This window comes from Nilaparvata lugens, chromosome 13 (assembly GCF_014356525.2).
Source record: "Nilaparvata lugens isolate BPH chromosome 13, ASM1435652v1, whole genome shotgun sequence".
In the NCBI taxonomy this organism is placed as follows: Eukaryota; Metazoa; Arthropoda; class Insecta; order Hemiptera; family Delphacidae; genus Nilaparvata; species Nilaparvata lugens.
Window position 1 is genome coordinate 18,764,506 of NC_052516.1, and position 23,803 is coordinate 18,788,308.

Below are 23,803 nucleotides of genomic sequence, written 5' to 3' on the forward strand. Positions count from 1 at the left end.
CACTTTGATAAAATATGATAAAAGTACGTGCAACCTGGTATTCGAAAATCTATTTTATAACCACGATAAATCTAAATATACTGTTATATTTGGGATTGTTAGACCAACTGCTGATAAACATTCACAATATTCATATAGAGATAGAGATTAGCATGAACATGAAGATGACATAATCAGCTGAATACAGAGAAACTGAAAACAACCTTCAATCAAACAATCTATATAATAAGAGAGAGAAGGGTTGTGTTTGATCGTTTGTTCGCATCAATACATGTCAACTTGTGGATTGCATACCGGATGATTTAGATCTCCAAATTTTGCACATAGATTCTAACAATATCAATCTCGTGCACCTCGCAGCCCATATTTCAGTTTTTCTTCTAGATTTTTCAGAATTAATATGTTTGCATAAAGATTCTTTATTAACCGAGGATGGTTATAGGCTTATTTTCAATATTTCATTATGCCAAGTTTTCAGTTTGTAAAGTTTCAAAATAAACCCTAGCGGAGCACGGGTTACCTGCTAGTAGTTGAATATTTTAAATCTCAGTTAAAAATCCAGTTAAAGCACTCCTAACCTGGCATTTGAGGACATTCTGAATACTTTGATTCAGTATTGTTTAACCACTTGCTGATAAACTAACTATATATTCACATATAGATGAAGATGAAGATGGCTTTCAATCAGCAGTTAATCAACGTTAAATCTAATAAAAGCACTTACACCATGTCCTTTAAAAACTTATTTTATAACTACAATCAAACTGAATACTGTTAGGCTAGCTACACACATCGAACGATATTTTTCCGTCCTTATAAATTCTATTGCGTTAAACATATGATGTTTGTCAAGCTCCGTTCAATCTGCTAGAATTCATAAGGATGGCAAAATATCGTACGAACAAAAATCGATGTGTGTGTATAGCTAATAAATATTCTTCGTATATGAATGAAATAAATGAAAAACTCTGCTCTATTTCAAAAATATTTAAATACTGATAAACTTACTTTATTCTGACAAATTGATAAGTAGTTTATATCCACACTAACAGTGGTTGATTGTTAGCATACCTTCGATTCCTTTGCAGTTCTTTTGACTTGTGATCACTTTGTCGTCCTATCTTGACTTGCCCCAAAACCCACCATTGTCTCTTGCAAGTCAAATTGAATCAGCTGAAAACTTGATGTCAACTGGGAACTTGAGAAGTGCTTTCCCCAACTTTCAATTGAATCTTTCCTCTTTTTTGAAGTACGAAATCCACAGAATTGTGACGTCAGAGATGTCTTTTATCTTCATAATTCATCAAGAATTTTTGTCTCTGAATACTGTGAACTCCAACTTTCTCATTATACACTCAACATTTAGTTCCATCTCCATTGCCATTTCCATTTCTTCTCTGCTTTAAATTTAATTTCATCTCCTTTATATTGCCTTTTCTTCTATTCTTTCTCACTCAATCTTAAAGAGTTCTATATCTCTATTATTCACCACCCTTCCACTGTCTTTAGCTCTTTCATTTCAACATTTCCTCTAACTCTGCTTTCTCTCCCTTATTTTTTATCTTTTTCTATGCTTCTCCTGAGATTTGGGTTCCTTCACTTATCTCTCTGTTCTTCATTCTCTGTTATCTTATTTTATTTTATTTATTTATTGTATAAAACACCATAGTCATAATAAAATTATGACATTGGAGGAAAAACTAGGCTGAGCCTGTACTATTTCTCTCCAAAAATTTTGATAAAATGTTCATGTTGTCACTTGACAACATCGACTTGTTGTCGTCTCTTGATTTTCAATCCAGGAATAATGATTTGGAAATTTTGAACTTTTAAGGTTGATTTTATACTCTAAATGAATCACAGTATGTATCACAATAAATTAAAAACTCAAGAAATAGTGCACTTATTCGAAAAGTTTTAATACAAAATCAAAAAACTACTATATCTATACCTACATTTCCTCTATAGGCCTACTCTACTTCTAATTTGTGGAGAGTTCCATATTCCATATAATTAACTTTGTTTCTTCTTTTTTTTCATCTTCAACTTCTATTTATAATCTTCTCAACTTTTATTTTTTTTCCTTATCTATTTTTCTTTTTATCTTGTTTTTTCTCTTTCTGTTTCCCCTCCTGATCTTCAGGTTCCTTTACTCTTCTCTAGTGTTCCTTCTCTAGCTTACACCTTCTTCTCATAATCACATTCAATTACACAATAGAATCAATTACAAAAAATATATCGGATTATTCTTTTATATTATTCTGAACCCGACTAAATTCGATAGATTCTGCCCGTTATCAAGACAGTGTCAAAATGTGATTCAATAGATATTCAATAAACTCTTTCACATCTTCTACTTAAAACATACCACACTTTCATAATACAACTGTTAACATGGCAATATACCTCACTGATAACAAATATTTGTTTGCCAGTAATAACATAAAAACACGGCTTTGCCCATTTCCTACTGTGGACTTCTGGAGGTGAGCCAAGAACATGGGACTTTATGACCGTCACCATTAAAAGCCAGGAACTCTGCTGTCATTAAACTTTTATGGCTTTTAGAGGAGAGGTGATCGTGTCTTAGGGAAAATGATGGTTGCTATTTTTCCCTGACATTGGGTTTTTGAATGTCTTTTATTGTCCAATGTTCGTGTCAAATTGTTGGTAAGGTTTTTAAAATTGGGTAGGTATGGGTGGCTCTCATTTATTAATATTTTTTAACTCCTGAAAGTATCTGGAATTTCAATTTAATCCAAGATAAGTTACAACAGTTGTTCTACCATAAATAGAAATTGACGTAATACAACAGAGAATCTCTAATTAGTACACTCAAGATTCTTATAAGAACCTTTGTTAGTGTTATTGTTGTTCTAATAGAGTAAAATTAATAATTGAATCTCTACAATTACAACAAACTTGAAATGTTTTAAAATCGTTCTCTGTTGAAATCCACCTCCTTTTTGTCTAGTTTCTCACCAATTTCGAAGTATCAAAAAGTTTTAGATCGATATGGTGTTATAGCGCAATCACATACAAATAGAACCAATCTCTTTATCATTATGCCTCCTATTAATCATGCACAAGTATAGGGTTTATGTGGGCATCATCCTCAGTAGAAGAAAGATATTCCCTTAATTAATGCAACTATTGGAAATTTATTCATTTCATCTATATAGTCCAGTCACGAGGTAGTAAAAAGGGGCAAAATATGGGAAAACCGGTAGTGAAAAAAAAATTTCCTTGGTAACTATTAATAAAACTGTTGAAATCAATTCACTCTATCAGAGAGCGTTCAGACATCACATGTTTTTTTCTAGCCTCACCACATTACTATTGATTTAATGATCAGTAATATCATCTAGTCATTTGTGAGATGGAGTTGAAGTAATTTGTTGAAGTTGGTTTACAAAATAATGTTATTTACGACTACATATCAAGTTTGTGTTTAGTTTCACTAAGATTTTATCTTACTACCAATAACTCCTGTACCAATTTAGTTTAAATTCCTGTTGGCAGGTGAGTTTATTTCCAACTTTATCATTTTAATTCAACGGTACTAAAATCGTTTCCAATCAGATATCACAAACAACATCCTAGTGAACTCATTTTTGATTTTACTAAGCTTCATTCCAACTACCGATTTCTGTACAATATTAGTTCCAACCTAACTCACACTATACAGAGTGTTCTGAAAAAAGGTGCCTATAAGTCAGGGCGTGATTCCTTACATCGAAAGAAGAAAAAACGTTCCAATTAACATAGGTCCGAAAATGCTTGGTTACCAAGTTATACAGAGTGGAAGATTTTGTCTGAATTTCAGTTCCCCTGCTGAAACGAAGCCCTACTACTGGTATTTGTTGGTTGTTAATTAAGCTTACTTTATGTAAAATGAACTGAAAAACAAAATGAAACCATTTCCAGACCTGTAGCTACAGTAATTTTTGAGATATGTGACGAAATACGCGAAACTTGGTCCGGAAAACAAGTTCCTTCAAGGTTTGAAGCAGATTTACTATGTTTACAATAAACCCAACAAATTTTTCAACAGAACTTGTAGAAAATTGAATTTCGAAGAGAAATATGTGAAATAAGTCTATAATAGACAAACGCAACCTTTAAAAAATAGTTCTTAATTTATGATTTTATAATTTATAATTTATTTATTGTATAAAATACTATAATCACAATACAATTATGTCATTGGAGGAAAAACTAGGCTGAGCCTGTACTATTTCTCTCCAAAAATTTTGATAAAATGTTAATGTTGTCCAAAAGATAAGGTTATATATGTAATCACACACTGCTTCGTTACTTGATTTTCGATCCAGGAATGATGATTTAAAATTTTGAATTTTAAAGGTTGATTTTATACTTTAAATGAATCACAGAATGTATCACAATTACATACAAAACGCATGAAAATAGACAAAATCTGTTAAGCTCTCTTTTTTCAGTAGACCCGTATATAGCCGACATATAAGTAGTTGTAAGGCTAGTTACTCACAGATCAATTTTTGGACGACCAATTTTTCCCGTCCATATAAATTATATTAGATTAAACAGAAGATGTCAAACATCTGATGACGGCAAAAATCGAACTTCCGAAAATTGATGTACGTTTAAACTGGCTTAATAAATAAATAAATGTTTATTTCCCAAAAAAACTAAAACTACAACATCAATTACACAAAATATTAGATAAATTACAATATTACATACAATAGTTAGTTACAAAAAATTATTTTAATGTGTCCTCTACTTGTTTAGTTTTTTATGTGTGGAAATTTTCTGTGTTTAATGTAGCCAATTATTTTATAAATTTCCAAAATCCAAAAAAACAATTTTTTCCAAAATTTAAAAATGTCGACGACACAGTCATCAATACAATCACTGTGCAAAACTAGTTACAACCCAACTCACAAAATGAGAAATTGTCGAAGTTCTAGTTCACTAGTGGAATTCAGGGAGCTATATCAATTATTATTTTAGCGAGCTATGTCATCTATACAATTTCTCTGCAGAACAAGCTCCAACCAAACTTCATAGACAACTTAACGAAGTTCAAGTTCACCGGTGGAATTTAGCCAGCTCTGTACATGATTTGCCATCAGGTGTCAAAGGATAAGTCCCGGTGCTTAACAGCTAAGCCCAAGTGATTAACGATCCTGACGTGTAGGTAAATTGATGGATACCGTTGCTGTTCCCTACATATTCCTCACACAAATGTCCCTACATGTCCCTACATATCCCTACATATCCCTACATATCCCACATACACAATGTACTATACTATAGTTCTGTAAATTGTATTATGTACCATGGTAGTACATTATTAGAGGCTTCTCACACACAATAGTCGTAGTAAATGTCATGTACTGTCATAAACTGTCCTATATTATTTACTGTCACATATACTGTGCGTCATTATTTATTAGTCATTGGTGACATATAAGTCAATGTTATTGATCGCAACCTATCCATTTAATTTACTCCCTCATATATTATTTCCCACCACTGTAGTTCAATTATTTATTAAACAATGATTGGAAATCATTATTTATTCATAAAATGACTGGAAATGAAAGAAGAGGCTTATTGCCCTTTCTATTCCATTCCCAAATTTTGATTTAATATTAGTCCAAAAGAGGTTATGATTCTTCATCACTTTTAAACACATCTATTTTGTTCTCAAAATAATCACAGTAGAATAGAAATTTCAACAAATATCAATAGCATTAACAATATTTCATTATTCGTTTATTAAATCTATGATAAAGACACATTATTATAGAATTATTTGTGATTAGAAAAAACAGGTCTAGCCCTTATAATTTCATTTCTTAATTTTCATTGGAAATTGATACATTGCCAAAGAAGTAAATGAAGGTATATTCCTTCAGCGAAGTCTTAATGGAATTGTGGGTTTGCCTGTACTAATGAATGTTTATTTTTCATACATACACAGTCATTTTGTGTGTGGTATTCGTTTATGGGGAAATTACTCTCCTGCAATCATTCTTTTCAGGTTACAGAAAAAAAATCATTGAGAATTTTATGTAGAAAGCCCCCTCGCACACCATGTAGGAATTTATTCATAGAAAGGGGTGTCTTAGCATTGCCATCTTTATATGTATTTGAATGCTTGCTTTACATTAGGAGAAACATTCCAGATTTTGGAATAAAATCTGACTTCCATGGTCACAACACTCGAAACAAATACATAGTTAGAGTCAGCACTGCTGTTACAATTTATCTAAACAGAGCTGGCAACAAATGCCCATAAAATTATTCAACTGCCTACCTGAGTCCGTGAGAGTGACGAATATCGCATCTTACAGGACGTATTTGAGGGACTTGTTAATCGGCAAATGTCTGTACATACGGTGGATAAGATTTTCGCAGTTGACTTTTGATTGGCGTGTTATATGTTTTTGTGTTAATATTTTCCATTAATATCTTGACGTTGTTGTAACATTTCCAATGTTTTTCAACAATAAATGATTTGATTTGATACATTAAATCATTGATTTAATTGATAATTTGATCAATGATAAATATTGATTTTAATTGATATTAATGATCAATTTTAATGTGATGTCTCAATTGTAATGTTTTTTTGGAAAATAGAGTTCATTTCATTAAAATTCATAAATACTAAATCATGATATCAGTAGGTATTGGCAATAGACTGCTCTCCATACTTCTCCAATTATTACTCTATTTCTATGAAAAGTCAGTGCGCCGAGCTAAGTCATTCATGTATTTTCCCATTCATTTATTTACGAATTAATAAATTTATTCATTGATTCAAGTTATTCAATATTTTGAAATCAATAATTTATCATAATATTAGTAGGTATTGGCAATAGAGTGTTTTCCATACTCCTCCAATTATTCTATTTCTATGAAAACTCCGCCGAGATATGAAAAGCGCCGAGAAAAGTCATTCAGGTGTATCTTTGATCATTCATTCAAGAATTCATTCCATTCAGCTATTAATTTATTTATGATTTATATATCATTGTCCATTAATTCATCCATTGAGTCATCTACTCGTTTACTCGTAAATCACAAATCATAATGGCTCGAATAGGATGAACAATTTATTAAGTAATATCATCAACAATTCTAATATGGATGAGTGATATATTCACATGGAACAGTAGAATTAGTTTCTCATGCTAGAAAATATCACCCCTGGCCTGAATACTATCTTCAATTCACTAAATTTCTTCACATTTATTGAAGAAAATATTGCCCCTCTTCTGAAAAGTATCTTCAATTTACTAAATTTCCTCACAACTATTAAAGAAAATTGAGATACTCATAGCAGGTAAATTTTAAATGAGTGTTATTAAGGGAGTATAGGAACAGGAAGAGTGAGAGGTATCATTGAGAGATGAGAGAGTGACAGGAATAACTTGAAGAGGTTTGGTGTGAGAAGAGGGAGATTTGAAGAAGGAGAAGTAGAAGAAGAAGAGGAAGAAGAAGATGATGATGATGATGATGATGATGATGATGATGAAGAAGATGAAGAAGAAGAAAAAGAAAAAGAAGAGGAGAAGAAGAAGGAGGAGGAGAAAAATAAAAAGAAATCAAGAGCTGGAGATTAGGAGTGGGAGTACTGCATCAGGGAAAGCGAAAATAAGGAAAAATTGAAAAAGTAGATAGAAGTGGAGAAGAAAAAAAGGTGAAAAATAAGAAGGATAAAGAGGTGTAGGAGGAGGAGGAGGTGGTTGATGAAGAGGAGGAGTGGAAGAAAGAGGAAGAGGTGAAGGAGGATGAGGAGAAAGGAATTAGAGGAATAAAAGCTGGAAAATGGTGGGAAAGGCGTGTTAAGTATGTTTGCAGTGGAGCTTAGTGCAGAGGCCGTTCATTTAATGCGAACCCTTCAAAGGATAAAGATGACGTCATACTCATTTTCCCTTCTTCATTCAAACATTAAAATTCTGCTCCAAGAATTCCTCAGGAAGGAAATGCTCATCTAACGGGCTTTCCGAACCGATTTGAAATTAAACCATGAGTTCCGTAGATTTCAATGATGATTTGTATAAATTATAACAAATTATAGAAAAGTGATAATACTGTATTTTTTGAATAAAAATTACAGTTCAAATTTGTGAAAATTATTCTAAATCCCATCAATATTCTATACGACTTTCACGGCGGAAAACTGTAGAATTCAGCTCACTAAAAGCATAGATGGAATTCAAAAACAAATGGAAAAATCAAATGCGATGAAGATAAAATCGCAGAACAGTCTCAATTCCCATTATCTCGATAACCATTGTAGTTGCATACTTCTAATTCTTTCATTTGATTTATAAGCTAATTTCACATAAGTGTCAATCATTCAAGTATCCTGATCCCTCATGAGGCTGCCACAAATTAATGAGTTCAAAAGCTGGCGAAAAATTTGCAATCTTTCGCCAGCATTATAATCCAGGTAAAAAGAATTTTAGGACCCATATAAACTGGAACATTTTGTTCATTCCAATTCATCAGAAAACCACTCAAGAAGTTTGTCGGTATATTTTAGAAACACTCCGTTTGGCTAGGGCCAAACGAGCGCACATAGTGCGTCCGTTGCAACTTACTTTTTGCGGCCGTCGCCAATGACACCACACGAGCGTTGAGTGTGGTGCGTCAAAGTCAGTTGGCTTTACGCAATTGAACCAGACGAAGCAATAACTTTTGCATGTCTCGACGTGCGTTGTAGCATTTCTGCGCAGTTCAAAAATCACCGTCCGTTACGACTTTCGTTACTTGGTACGCACGTACCTCGTTTGTTGTCACCAATTCACTACTATGTATTTCTACAACGGACGTCAAGTTGCAACGGACGCACTATGTGCGCTTGTGTGGCCCTAGCCTTAGAAATGTCACACGATTTCATAGAACAAAAATTCGTTCAGATAGGAAACTTTCCAGTAATATTTTCACCCAAAATTGAATATAAGCTCGAGATTTGAGAAAATGTGATTATTCAAATGCAAACTTGATTAGAGAGGCAACTGTTAATTCTATTAAATCATTCACTGGAAGAGATAACAGAGTTGATCTTGTCAGCTGGTTCTTACGCTGGAGACACACGAGGCGGTTTTTGCGTAATGCACCTACGAGTATAATGGAAATTTTCATAAGTGCATGGAAAGTTGTGTGAGTGTTTTTCAAAATACACCAGATTTTTTTAAAATACTTATTAGAAATACTTCATAGTAGACTCAAGTTTTAAGTGCTTGCATCAATTAAGCTGTGGCTAACTTTCATGAAACTATGGCAGCTACGAAGTATTCTTATAAGAATCTCCATTATTCTTTGGCGACAACCAAACTACCATAATTCTCTCTAACGAAGACGCCCACAAAAGATGCAAATTTCATTTAATTAACTCTGGGTACTATTCAAAATTAATGAATATTCAAAAAGTATCAAGTTGTGTTAGACGATGTTCTTCTCTAGTGATATTCACTTCAAGCAGACAGTATTCATTATAAATAACATCTATGTTTTCTATTCAATTAATTCTGCCAGTTTCAAGTGAATCTCCTCAGATGTCATCCACTCCAAACTGTCATAATTCCTCATAAGTAAAACCAAGGTTTCTATTCAACTAACGCTGCCAGTTAATAGTGAATCTCAGTATTGTGAAATTCACCTTATTCTGTCAGTATTCCTCATAAGTAACATCAATTATTTAGGTTAAACTAATGCTGTCAGTTGAAAGTGAAACTTACGGATATGGCATCTACTTTAAACTGTCAGAATTTCTCATAAATAACATTCATCTTCCCGATTAAACTAATTCTGTCAGTTGAAAGTGAATCTCGTTATAATCCGCTGTGAGTTTTATCAGTTAGAAGGCGAAGCAACAATGACTCTTCTAACTTAGTTTAAGTTGCCAACTTACACGAGGTAAGTTCATCATCACACAGATAAGTTGGCAGCGACAAGTTGAGCTTTTATTGGAGCGACTTGTCAAGTTTATCTGCTGGAAACTTTGCAACTTAATTATTTACAGCTTCATCTTGTGTGCGGTGAGGATTAGTACTGTTCTAAGAACTTGGATTACATGACTTATTGACAGTTATTAGGGCGGTTGGGAGATTGATTGTAATGTATGATTGATTGGCATTCAAAGCTTTCTACCTAAAGGTGCGTACAGATTTACGCGCCGCGAACATGAGCAATTTACTTTTAATCAGCTGATGCCAAGCTTTTTGTATCTATATCTTATACCATTTCTGTAAAAATACAGATATAGTCAGCTGATTAAAAGTGAATTGCTCATGTTCGCGGCGCGTATATCTGTACGCACCTTTATATCTCAGATTTATATGTTTATGAAAGCGAAATGGCTTTCAAACATTGATTTACTCACTCAACAGCCCAAAGAATCTGTAATATCATATTCTTAGAATCTATAGATACTGAACAAAAGTCTTCCAAATCTGTCGGAATTTTAAGTTGGACCTATTGGAAATGCTTTCAGATCGGATTTGAAAATACAGTAAATGCAATTATAGAACGAAAAATTGGTTTTTTTCTAATAGAAATACATGCAAAAATAGGAAGAACTGAGTTTGCCAAGCTTTTCTGAGAATGTTGAGGGATTCTTATTGTCATGCTTTTGACAGATAATTGTTCGAGATTGCTCAAAAATCTGCGGTTTTTGATTTGTTCTGATAGTTGAGAGGAAATTTTGAACAATTGTCTGATTAAGGACAGTTTTGATTTGATACTCAAGTTCACCCAAAGTCTAGAAGTGAAGTAGCATAAATATAAATATGATTCCACCTCATGGATAAGAGTTAATTGCTGGGATATCATCGCCTATATTTGTTTTGCGAGAAGAATTTACATTGCTAATTCATCCTAAATTCATGCATATATAAAAATCTTGAAGAGGTTAGCAGCTGAACGTTAAAACACCTTCATTCAACTCGTAAAAAATTATGATAGAAATTTCTAGATGTTATTATATTGGATGTTGATTGACTGAAATATCCAAATTTGATTTGTTATTTCATACATCTAACTAAATACAACATTCTCCTATGTATGAATAATGTTATACTTGTTCATGAAAGTGAAAATATAAACTTGTATCAGACTTTGATATTCTATGAAAATTCGGTAGAGAAATGTAGCTCAAGGTTAACCTTCCGGCAGTCACGCTGTTGCAAAAAGTACAACATAGTCAGTTTTTTTGCTGCACAAAACTATTGAATGGGGTGGTGTCAGTGAATGAGTCATCTATGCATTTCACTGAATTTCAATATCAACCGAGCAGTGGTTCAGTCTTTAGGTGCCATTTAGTCGCGACAGTGCATAAGTCGCACTGTGGACTGTGCATAAGATAGGGAAAGACTGTATACGGTGACTGTAAACGAACCAATAACACAGAATTGATGGCTTTGCTTGATGTACCTTATTGGGCTATGAAATGGTAATCATCCAAATGTTCATAGGCGTAAAATATCCCAAGAAGATGGAAAAAGTAATAAATTATACAATTAATTAATATGTTTTGACAGTAAACAGAGTACATAACACTACTTGGAAAGTTGGATGTTGTACAAAATACAACACGTGACTGCTCGTGTGATTGAGCAGGGCGCGACTACCGGAAGGTTAATCTTTTCACCTCTCTTTCTTACCTTTTTTGACATTATCATTGATGACAAGTGATATTTGTTGAAATGAGGAATAAATGAATACATCTTGAAAGATACCTATATTGATTCAACACAGCAGTTTTCAATGCAATCTCCCACTATTGAATTAAGGTTTCAAGAGTAGCCGACCATTGAAACGGGGTCAGAGAGTTTGTTTATGAAGCAAGTACTGTTGATCACACAGCTAGTTGAAGTGGCAAGTTGTATGTACTTATAGTTCAATTCACTGTAAACTGTCAGCATTTCCCATAAGCTACATCAATACCTCCCATCCAACCAATGCTGCCAACCTGCCAGTTTCGAGTGAATCCCACTACAAATAATCTACAGTATTAGTTTCAGTGTTTAGGCCACGAGCCACGTGCCTCACTTTCTATACTGTCAGTATACATTATAAAGGACATCAGGGCTAACCATTCAACCAATGCTGACAATTATGAAGTGAATTACACTGAAGGAAACTTTCAACAGGACTCGAAGTAAAGAGGCGCTTTATGATGAAACCTTAGATGCTGAACTGAGCCTACCTGCAAAGTGTTGAATTCTATGCCACTTGGACGGGAATAACTTACTCTTTCTTAACATTTTGCTTCGTCTCCTGTTGTTCTTCTCCTTCCTGTTGTGTCTCTCTTTTCACTACTTCTTCATCTCCCTGTCATTTTTTATATTTATATTTGTGATTTTCTCTTTATTCTCCTCTTTTATTTACTTACCTACCTGGTAGTCTATATCCTACTTTTATGTTGTAGAGTTGTAGCTTTGGACGGGAGTAACTCTTTCTTAAAATTTTGCTTCGTCTATTGTTGTTCTTCTCCTTCATCTTGTTCATCACCTCCCTGTCATCTTTGATCTTTATATTTTTGCTTTTTTTCTTTATTCTCCTCTTTTTATTCAATTCAATTTATTAAAAACACACAAAACAAGACAAAACAAAATTACAAAGATTTACGAAACAAATAAAACACAATAAAATGTTACAAATATAAAAAAACCATGGGCTTAGTGTTTGGGTGTGTTGGAGAAGAGAAAAAAGAGAGGAAGATACCTAGCCAACTATGGTTTCCCATGTAATAGGCAGGCAAAGAAGAGAAGAGAAGTAATGAGGAAAAAAGGAAGGGAGAAATGGGGGGAAGGAAGAAAACAGAGGAATAGGTACTCAAAATAAAGGTAAGCGAGTCCACTGAAAAATGAAAAAACTAATGAAAAAGAAAAATAAAAAATGCTGGAGCAGAAATCTCGAGTCATATATCTAAATGGAAGAAGAAATTACTGTATGTCCAGTTTTTTATATCCAGTTTAATTTTTCCGCTGACCTTATTGTCCATGAGAAAGTGATTCGGAATGAGGTTATTATTTTAGTACCTATGTAAATAATTGCCTCCTTATACATTCAATATTAGTGTTATAGGTTACATATTTGTTAGCAGTGGCCCTTAGATTATAATAATTAAGAGTAGAGTTTATTGTGAGAGGAAAATCGGATCTATATTTTATTAAGTACTCAATTACGGTTTTTATGTATAATTGACGTATAGTCATGACCTCAAAATCACTAAAAACCATATCCGTTGGATAGAGCCTGGGTTTGTTTAATATAGTTTTAATTATCAGTTTTTGTGCTACAAATAATTCAGCAATATGACAGTTATTTTGTTTCCTTATCTTCTCCTATGTGTTACATTCTACTTTGATGTTGTAGAGTACTGTCATAGATGAACAATAACATAAGTAGATATCCCATGGTATAGGGCGTTTATGTCGCAACTTTTACTGTTATCTCAAGCCGATTATTATCGATTACTGTCGGTTTTTACTGTTTTGTTGGGGTGAGAGTGTATGAACGGCACAATATGAGAGACTACCAGCGTCATAAAGCTTCACGGGAAAGAACTACGTGGACTATCGGCTTGAGATAACAGTAAAAGTTGCGCCCTATACCATGGGATATCTACTCATGCTATTATTTCTCTATGGTACTGAAGACTTGGACGAGAGAAACTCTTTCTAAACATTTTGCTTCGTCTACTGTTGTTCTTCTCCTTCTTATTGTGTGTCTCTTTTCATTCCTTGATCATCTCCCTGTCATCTTTGATCTTCATATTTTCGATTTTCTCTTTTTCCTCCTCTTTCGTTTCCTTATCCTCTCCTACGCGTACAATCCTTCTCTCACGTTGTAGAGTGTTCCTTTTCCAGCTCACCTTCCAGGATTCATTCAAGTTTCAGAACTCCTTCAAATAGCTGAAAGCTAGATAAATTGAAATATAATATATTTCATTTCCATATTATGTATACTGTTTTTATTGAGATTGTATTTTGAAATGAATGAATTGATTTTGAAATTGAAATTCCTATCATTTCCATGTTTTTCCCATCTCAGTCTTTCATTTTCTATGATTCCTCTGATTATGAGTTTACTCCTTGTTATTTTTTTCAAACTTTTCCTCTCCCTTTAGTTTTCTACTTTTTTTCCTAATCTAATTCATTCCTTACTCCCCTTTGGTTTTTCTCTATCATTCTTCCTTCTGCAACTCTCTACCACTTATCTCCCTACCTTCTCCACACTTCTCTTCTCCTCTCTTTTTACTCCCACACCTTCTATAATTTTCCTTCCACCACCTTCCAATTTTATTTTCCCTATTCAATTTAATTCTTCACCACCTCCTGCTCCATCACAAACCTTCCTCCTTCTTTCCGAATTCTCTTTCCTCTTCTCCGTCTGCTCCTCCTTTTTCACTTCCAACTCTTCGTCCTTCTCTTACAACCTCTGTTTTTCCACCTCTTTGTTTTCTTCGTCCTCTTCTTTTCGATTCCATCACTTTCTATTCCTTGGACTTCTATTCTCTCGTTTCCTTTTTTCCTCTCTTACCTTCCTCTCATTCTCCCTGATTTATTCTTTCCGAAGAATGGACATTGATATGTCCAAAGCTCCGCCAATTTATGTAGATGCATAACAATATGATTATTATCTAGAGTTATTATATTACAAACTGCTTTTTCATATCATATACAGTTCAATAATTATTTTCTTAGTCTATATTATGTAAATTCATCTATAATTTTGCTGTATTGTAAGCTACTATATATAAGTGTATATCCAGTATATATTGTAATCTACATAAATAAAGTACTCAATCAATCAATCAATCAATTTGTCTACTCTTCTTCTACTTTTCTTTATCTTGCTCTGCCTTCTCTTTCTCCACTTTTCCTGCTATTCCTTCTCTTCCTCTTCTTGCTCTGTCTTTTTTCAACCTATTTCTCCCTCCTATTCTTACCTTTTCTCATCTAATGTTTTTCCTTTTTCCTCCCATTCGTCTTTCTCTTGAACGCTCCACCTACGTCACTCCTACGTCTACTTTTCCCTTTCTGCTTGCTCTGCCTCCTGTGATGTCCCTCGTGTATTTGCCCAAGGCTGTAAGAGCAGCTCTATGTGAGTTTGTATAAATCTGAGATAAATATTTTCTCAAGAGGTCAAGGACAAGCCAGTATATGTTGTAATCTACATAAATAGAGTACTCAATCAATCAATCAATCAATCCAACTTCATCTCATCTTCATCTTTCTCCTCCTCCTTCTCCTCCTTCTTCTTCTCCTTCTTCTTCTTCTTCGTCTTCTTCTTTTTCTTTTTCTTTTTCTTCTTCTCGTTCTCTTACTCCTCCAAATGAGATGATAGTAATGTAGCACAATTCGGCAACGTAGATATTTTTTCAATTCTCAACTTATCTATTGAAAGTAGAATCAACACATATTTCTCATTAGATTCCATCCCTGTTCCAATTTTCTTCAAAAATAATTTATTAGCTTTGGTTCTGATTTTCGTCTCTCACCAGATCATCTAGAATATCTAAGTTAAAATACTATGGTGCTCCTTACTTCAAAACTAAAATTTTTTAGTATTTGGAAGTGTATAGCGCTGCTCATCTGATCTAAGATACTATCTAGTTGAGATATTTCTTTAGGTACTCCTTCCTTCAAGACTACAATTGTCTGGCATTTGAAAGTTTACAGCTCTGCTTTCTGGTGAAATTCTGCCCGGTTGGGCAGATTAAGAAAACCATTGATTCTTATGGGAGTGTTCACACGTTTTCATTCTGCCAATGTGTAAACTCTTCCCTAAGAGCTAATGGTGTTCTTTTGCTGTCATGCAGAATATAAATTTCAAATCAATACTTGTAAAGAATTATTACATTCTATTTAGTCCAGTCAACGAAAGATTATAGAGGGAAAAGTTTGGAACACAATTTTCAACTCCACAGCTTTTTTAAGAATAGTAAAAGGATTGAAAAATCAAAAGTCCTCACCCCCATCCCCTGTGCTAAAGGGGTGGGGGTGGTTTGAAAGTACCTTTTTTTTCATTTTTCGCATATATCTCGGAAACTATGCATCTTATGAACATTTGTGTTCTGTAAAAAATTGAAGCTCACAAAATTACGAACAAGCTTTTTCCTTACATTTTTTCCATATCTCTCATAGTTTCTGAGATACTAATACCTACTAGCTATACGCACACATCGATTTTTGTTCGCAATAGATTTTGCCGTCCTTATGAATTCTATCAAATTGAACGGAACTTAGAAAACATCATCTGTTTAATCTAATAGACTTTATAAGTACGGCAAAATATCGTACGAATAAAAATCGATGTGTGTGTATAACTAGCCTTATTGAAATAGTATATTTCGCACCTAGAGCAGAAAATGAGATTTTTCCAGCTCGAAATCGGTTTTCGAATAGATTGAGAGCTGAAAAACATTTTTGCCCGTGGTGCGAACGATATTCTTCGCCACACTACAGGTATTGCTGACAAAATAAATAAAGACTACAAAATAAAGAATACTCGTTAAGCTATCGTACCTATCTCTTGATTTTAGTGGCAGAAGATTTGCAGTCAGGATTTCAGATTCTTTTAAAATTTCACTTGGAATACCACAGTCATCTTCAAGCATTTTTGAAAATTCGGAATGCACTAATCAACAATAAATAATTGAATAAAACTGGTTGCGAAGCGAATTAGTTTGATTCGAAACTGGAACTGAAATCATGGCGACTTCAGCTGATGATGAAAGTGGACACTCGCCCGATCTAGCGGATGACTTATTAACTACTTCCATGAGCGGCTGGAAAGAGACAACTTTCTGGCCTAGACCGGAAAAGAAACCCTTTTCTGACGTCGTCTGCAAACAAGGTCTTTCAGATCTACGTAGGGACTGGAAAATAGCTGCTTTTTGTGCAGTGTGGCGAAAATATTAATTCATTCTAATTACATTTAGGTGTTCACTTTACTGTTATTACAAAATCATACACATATCTAATGATTGAAAAGTAATATCTAGAGAGAGAGAGAGAGAGAGAGAGAGAGAGAGAGAGAGAGAGAGAGAGAGAGTGAGAGCGTGAGAATGATTCAAGTTCAGTAATGACGTCATAAAGAGCCATATCAATCGCCCACTCTCATGAGATTCAACATCTAACTGTCAGCATTAGTTGAATGGGTAGCATTGAACGCATTCATGAGAAATTCTGACAGTTTGAAGCGAATCTCATGAGATGAAACTACAGTGAGATTTTTAGATGTTACTGTCAGCATTAGTTGAATGGGTAGCATTGAACGCATTTATGAGAAACGCTGCCAGTTTAAAGTGAATGTCAGTACAGTACCGAAGCTGAAAAGCATATACGGTGGCCTACACACTACAATGAAGCTCTTCTGTCAATATTTACGCAATATTGCGTATTGGCCAATGTTTGTTCTATAGTGCATGTGTGTGTGGAAGAGAAAGAGGGTAAGAGAAAGATGGAGGGAGAGAGGTAGTGGAATGTGAGTTTTATTCCCATATATACTTCATTTGTTGAAAGTTTAATGATGACACAGAATGTCTGCAAAATAACCAAGAAAAATTTTGTTGAAATATCTTGAACTTGGAAGATGGAATGGAATATATACTTGAATTTTTCCCAATATCATGAAATAAGTATTCATATAAATCTAGCAGGTAACCCGTGCTTTGCACCGGGGAAAATTTGGTGTTGTGAAATGCAATCTCTGTATGCCCATGATACGGAGGATAATTTATTATTGTCGATTATATTGTTCAGAATTACGTGAATAATCTTTATAAGAGTTGGAAATTTCCAGCAAAAACATTGAGTTTGAAAGGTCTCGAACCCGTAAACTTAAATTCATGAACCGCGCTCGCCACCAACTAAGCTACGGAGTCACTTGGAGATAACCCTGTATGGTTGGGCATTTATAGTTACGTTGAATTAATTGATTAATAGCAATGAAAATGAACCTATGTCCATCCTCAGTAGATTCAAAATCTTTATGCAAAATTTCTAGTTGATCAGTCCAACAGTTCAGATGTGAAGAATCTCCTATTCCGTACATAACGTATAAGCCGATTCTTCCCTATATTATATATTATATAGACTAGCAGGTAACCCGTTCTCCGCAAGGGTCTACTTAAAAACTTGACAAACTAAAAACTTGACCTACTGAAATCTTGAAGAATTTGAAATAATCATCCCTGGCAGGACTCGAACCCGATTCAAGAACCGCGCTCGCTACCAACAAAGCTACGGAGTCACCTGTTTGGGCTTTCATAGTTATGTGAACATTATATCACAAATTGAATAAATTCGTTCTAATTATAAAATTGAATTGATTGACCAATAGCAATGGAATAAGCCTATGTCCATCCTCAGTAGATTCAGAATCTTTAAGCAAAATTTCAAGATGATCAGTAGTTCATGACGTGATGATGCATCATTCGTGAATTTCCTATCCCGTTTGTGTATGAGCCGATTCTTTCCTATATTATATATAGACTAGCAGGTAACCCGAACTCCACAAGGGTTCACTTAAAAACTTGAAAAACGGAAAACTTGACCTAGTGAAATCTTGAAGACTTCGAAATAGGTCTATAACCATCCCTGGTAAATCAAACATCTGTATGCAAAATTTCAAGTTTATCAGTCTAGTAGTTCAGACGTGGTGATGCGTCATTCGTGAATTTCCTCTCCCGTACGTGTATAAGACAATGCTTCTCCTTTATTATATTATAGATATCGATATAGATTGATATGTTTGATGCTTGGTGATAATATAATGGTATGGTATATATATTATTCAACAAAAATTCAAATTGAATGCTGTAAATTTATTTCATTTCCACCATGCTTTTAACCCTGTTATCAATATTTTCAGTAGCCTTCAGTGTGATTTACAGCATTCAATTTGAATCTTCGTTTAATAATAATTATCCATTAATTAGCATTTACATAAATTTAAATCCTCTAATTGAATAAATTTTCTCTATTTAATTCCATCTATAACTGGTTGGCCGCTATGGCTTCGTATAAAATGAGCGCTGCTATCCAGAGATTGTCAGTTTGGTGTAAGGGTAAGCATTCCTGACTAGCAATTGGGAGGTACCGGGTTCGATTCCCGGGCTGGCAACTAATCTTTGGATAGTAGTTCTCATCGAATTTCCATCTAGCTGTTAACCCTGTTGTCAATGTCTGCAGTAGCAGAAGTATTCGGGGTGATTTGTGTAGCATTTATTTAGGATTTTCGTTAAATAATAGTTATATGCAATTTCTCATAAATTTCCATTTTAATAAATTCAATTTCTTATTAATTTCCATCTATATTCTGGTATGATATTTATTAATATCATGGCCAGTTTTCCTTTTCTTTGGGCGTAATTTTGCATAATTGAATGAATAAGACCAACAATTATCATAATTCTAATGTGTTCTTAATATTTTGTGTTCACAGTTCAAACGTATGCTGAACAAGGAGCTGAGCCACTTTTCTGAGTCTAGCAAATCGGGCAACCAGATTTCTGAATACATCTGTTCAACCTTCCTCGGTAAGTGTGAATAAGAGAATAAGAAAGATATAGAATAGAATAGGAAAGAGAGAGATATAGCGATAGAGAAAATGAAATTTCGATACGAAAAAGGATGAGTGTATTTGTAAGATGGATTTAAAGCGGAGAGAGAGAGAGAGAGAGTGAAATAAAGCTGGCAGGATGAATAGAATCTTACTATGGAATTTATGTATCATATCATACCAGACAACTGCAAATTAACTTCGTATCATTTTCGTGGTGACATTGAGTTTATCTTCTCTTTTTAACAGAATTTAGAGCAGGCTACTATATTGAGGTTCACGTAATAATGGCAGTGGAGAAAGATAGGAGGAAAACGTTGCCGAACCTCCATGTTGTCAATGCCTTCTATTGACAGTAGCAGATACAGGTTTATAGATGTAATATTAACTGTTCATTCTCGTTTAAAATTATCAATTATATTTTACCAAGTGGGAAATAATATTTTTCAATAATTTCATAATTAAAATGAAATATTTTGTCAATTGATTATTAATTCTACATTGTTGAAAGACGATCTGGCAACAGAGAAAAGCGAGAAAGAGATAGCGCTATCCGTTTTGTTGAATGATAGACACGGATATCCATACCATTGCTAATCAAATACTGCCATTATATCGTGGACCTCACTATAGTATTAAATAATGCAAGAAAATAATGTGGCTGCTGATTTCTAGTATACTAAATTATAATAGACTGAGTTCTAATATTAAAGTCAGATACATCATAGAACTCAACTGAGCTTTGAACATATTGAGATTCAGATGGAATTAAATAGAGAATGCATTTATTCAAATGCTAATTATTAAATAAAAAAAATCCTAAATAAATGCTGCAAATCACCCCGAAGACCTCTGCTACTGCAGACATTGACAACAGGGTTAACAGCTAGATGGAAATTCGATGAGAACTACTATCCAAGATTGAATAGTAGTAGTAGTTCTGAAGAGTTAGACTACCTTCTAGCTACACACACATCGAATTTGTTCGCACGATATTCTTTCGTCCTTATAAATTATATTGGATAGAACAGATGATTTCAAACAGATGATGTTTGTCAAGTTCCTATCAATCTGATAGAATTCATAAGGACGGCAAAATATCGTATGAACAGAAATCGATGTGTTTGTGCAGGGCTATAGAAGATAGAAAAAAAATAAGATATAGGAAGAAGATTAAGAGATGAGATATTGAAAAAAGAAGGTATGGAAAGAAAATACATATTGGGATTCACTTCAAAGTGCCAGATTTTGTTGAATGGAAAGCAATAATTTTTCAAGCAGGAATTATTTTTTCTATTCAATTATTTTAATTCTGTAATAAGCAACTACGCTATTTAGCAGCAATACTGATAGTGCAATACTGATAGTGCAATACTGATAGTGCAATACTGATAGTGCAATACTGATAGTTTAATATAAATAGCACTATAATTAGGATTTTCCTAACGTTAGTAGACGGATGTCTACTAACTTTGGGATGTTCCGGCTTCAGGAAAATTGTAATAATGCATAAGTAAGTTAGTCATTATTTATCAGATACAACTGGAAGCAAGAGAAACTTGAAAGGAATAGGTTGAATCAAATGCATTGAGAATAGATAGTCATTTCACGCTTCTTCCATTTATGATATTAGTATTAATTTGGACGACCGATTTGATACAATTAAAATATCCTTGATAGAAATCCACTCATTCCACAACATCTTTTTCAAAAAGCTCCATTCAACTTGTGAAAAAAATCGTCTACTCTACAACCCCCAAACCAAAACACGTTCAAACAGTTTCCCCTTTGCAAAACCTCACGCGAAAAGTAAGTACCGTACACAACTTCCTCTAAATCAGCGGAATACAACGGAACAAAATTCAATTATTGTAACTTTTTTTATTGCTCCGCGATTGACTCGGACAAACCCATTAATACTTTACTCGACTCACAATTTCGGTCTGAACTTTTTCCTGTAACCATTCTACAAGTTTTGAACCAGCTCCAGACATTCTGTTCCCCCAGACATTCACTCACTCCCTTCGCTTTAAATCTATCTTACACATACAACCATCCTTTTCCGGATTTTCAACCCCATCAGATTTTAATTCTCTCTCTCTCTCTCTCTCTCTCCTCTCTCTCTCTCCCGGTCGTATATTATTTTATTATTTATATATTATTTATTATTATATATTATTAATATTATTTTATATCCTTCTTAGAGAATCGAAAATTATTTGTTGAAACACCGCCGATCTATGAAGTTACATCACAATATAATATCATCGTTATTCTAATTGCATTCAATCTTTATTCTCATTGATTGAATCAATCTTTATTCTCTATACCGTGTAAAATTTCTTGAATAAGCATTACCGTCATTTTATGTAAAAAGTGTATAAGCCAGTAAATATTGTATCATACATAAATAAAGAAATCTAATCCAATCTCTCACTCCTGCAAACCATGCAGTACCATGCAAATCAGAAATGAATTGATACATGAGTGGTATTGATTAATAATGTGAATATCTTCTGAACGGTTTGAGATATCGATGTGCGGTTTTCGCCATTCATTTTTTCTTATGATTCTGTATCGAAATCATGTATCGCATGACCACGTTCCTATTTAAAAAAAATAAAGTTGCATTCAAAATGGCGGATCCAAGATTGCGGACCAGATTTTCAAAGTCATAGAAAAAGTAGTATTATTTCAATTTGAGTAGGATCCCCAATCACACCCACCGTCAAATTACCTTTGTGTATGAGATATTTATTTACAACAATATGGGAGCACACGGGAAAACCCAAAAATTGCTCCCCAATCAAAAAAATTACAATAAGCACTTTACAAAAAAACTTAAAAATAGAGAGAAAGACATAAGGAAAAAACTATTTCATATTTGTGAAGAGAAAAAAAAATGTGATGAGAATCTAAATATACTGAAAACTTAATATACTAAATACTAGATACTATACTATTATTATACTGTACTAGAAACCATTTACAATATGAGAAAATAATGAGAGGAGAATCAAGAAAATACAAATAACATTCCAATAATGAGATAAATGATAACAGAGCTAAGAATGAAAGGAAGTCATCTACTAAATATGGTACTCTATGTAAGTTGATGAGGTCTAGCGTGGGAAAAAAGGTGTCACATTGGGTGGAGCCGCTTACATGCCTTCTTGAACTGACTGGGATTCATATGAAAAAGGTCTAGGTGAAAACTATGGTAATTATAAGATTCATCATGCGGTTGATTGGAGAATTGAAGTGACTATTGGAATTGCATTGGGGAGGAAGAAATCTGAAGCCGGAACGCCGTGAAACTGAAGACACATATATATTCAGCAATGAAAGGAGGTAGGTTGATTGGACACGGTTGTTCAATATATTATATAGGAACAAAAGCAATTTACAGCTCCTAGATGCTTCCAGGGATTGAATATCGAATATGGCTCTTAGGTTAGCTGTGGGAAAATTGAAAGGACAGAACATTTTAAAACGCTTGAAATATACAAACCTTAGAAATTTACTTTGAATTCTTTCTAATTCCAGCTCATGAGAGGCGAGATATGGATGCCATACTTCAGAGCAGTAGTTTAATAAACTTCTGATAAGTGTCTTATATAATAGAATAAGAATATTGTGATTATCAAATTGAGAGCAGGTTCTCCGAATGAATCCAATCTGTTGACATGCTCTGGAACATAAACTTCTCACATGATGATTGAAATTGAGCTCAGGATCAAAAATTACACCAAGGTCTTTAAAATGGTCCACTCTCTTAATTATTTGGTTATTGATGCTATAGATGGGAATTTGCGGATCTCTTTGTCTTGTGAAAGACAGCGTAGCACATTTACCAATATTAACTCTGAGCTGATTTCTCAAGCACCAATCAAAAAAACTATCCACATCACTTTGAAGCAGCTGACAATCAGTTTCAGACCTAATCACCCTGAAGATCTTCACATCATCTGCATACAGCAGACAAGACGAATGCTTTATGACAGCCGGCAAATCGTTTATGAAAATTATGAAGAGCAAAGGCCCCAAATTTGAACCCTGTGGAACGCCTGATGGGCTACTGAAAGATCTGGAATGAAGACCACCAACAGAAACAAATTGATTCCGATCAGACAGATAGGAAAGAATAAATCTAGCACTTGACAGTGAAAACCCAAAGGATGACAATTTCCGGACCAAAATTGTATGGTTTAAAGTATCAAAAGCT

At 33.9% G+C, this 23,803-nt stretch overlaps 1 protein-coding gene across 1 annotated transcript in view; it reads left to right on the forward strand.

Moving 5' to 3' along the window:
• LOC111044032 (cAMP-specific 3',5'-cyclic phosphodiesterase) overlaps window positions 1-23,803 on the forward strand; it is a 435,954-nt gene that overhangs the window by 369,621 nt on the left and 42,530 nt on the right. Inside the window, 1 exon segment of the mRNA XM_039439964.1 lies at window positions 19,462-19,555. Within this exon segment, the coding sequence (XP_039295898.1) occupies window positions 19,462-19,555 (94 nt within the window).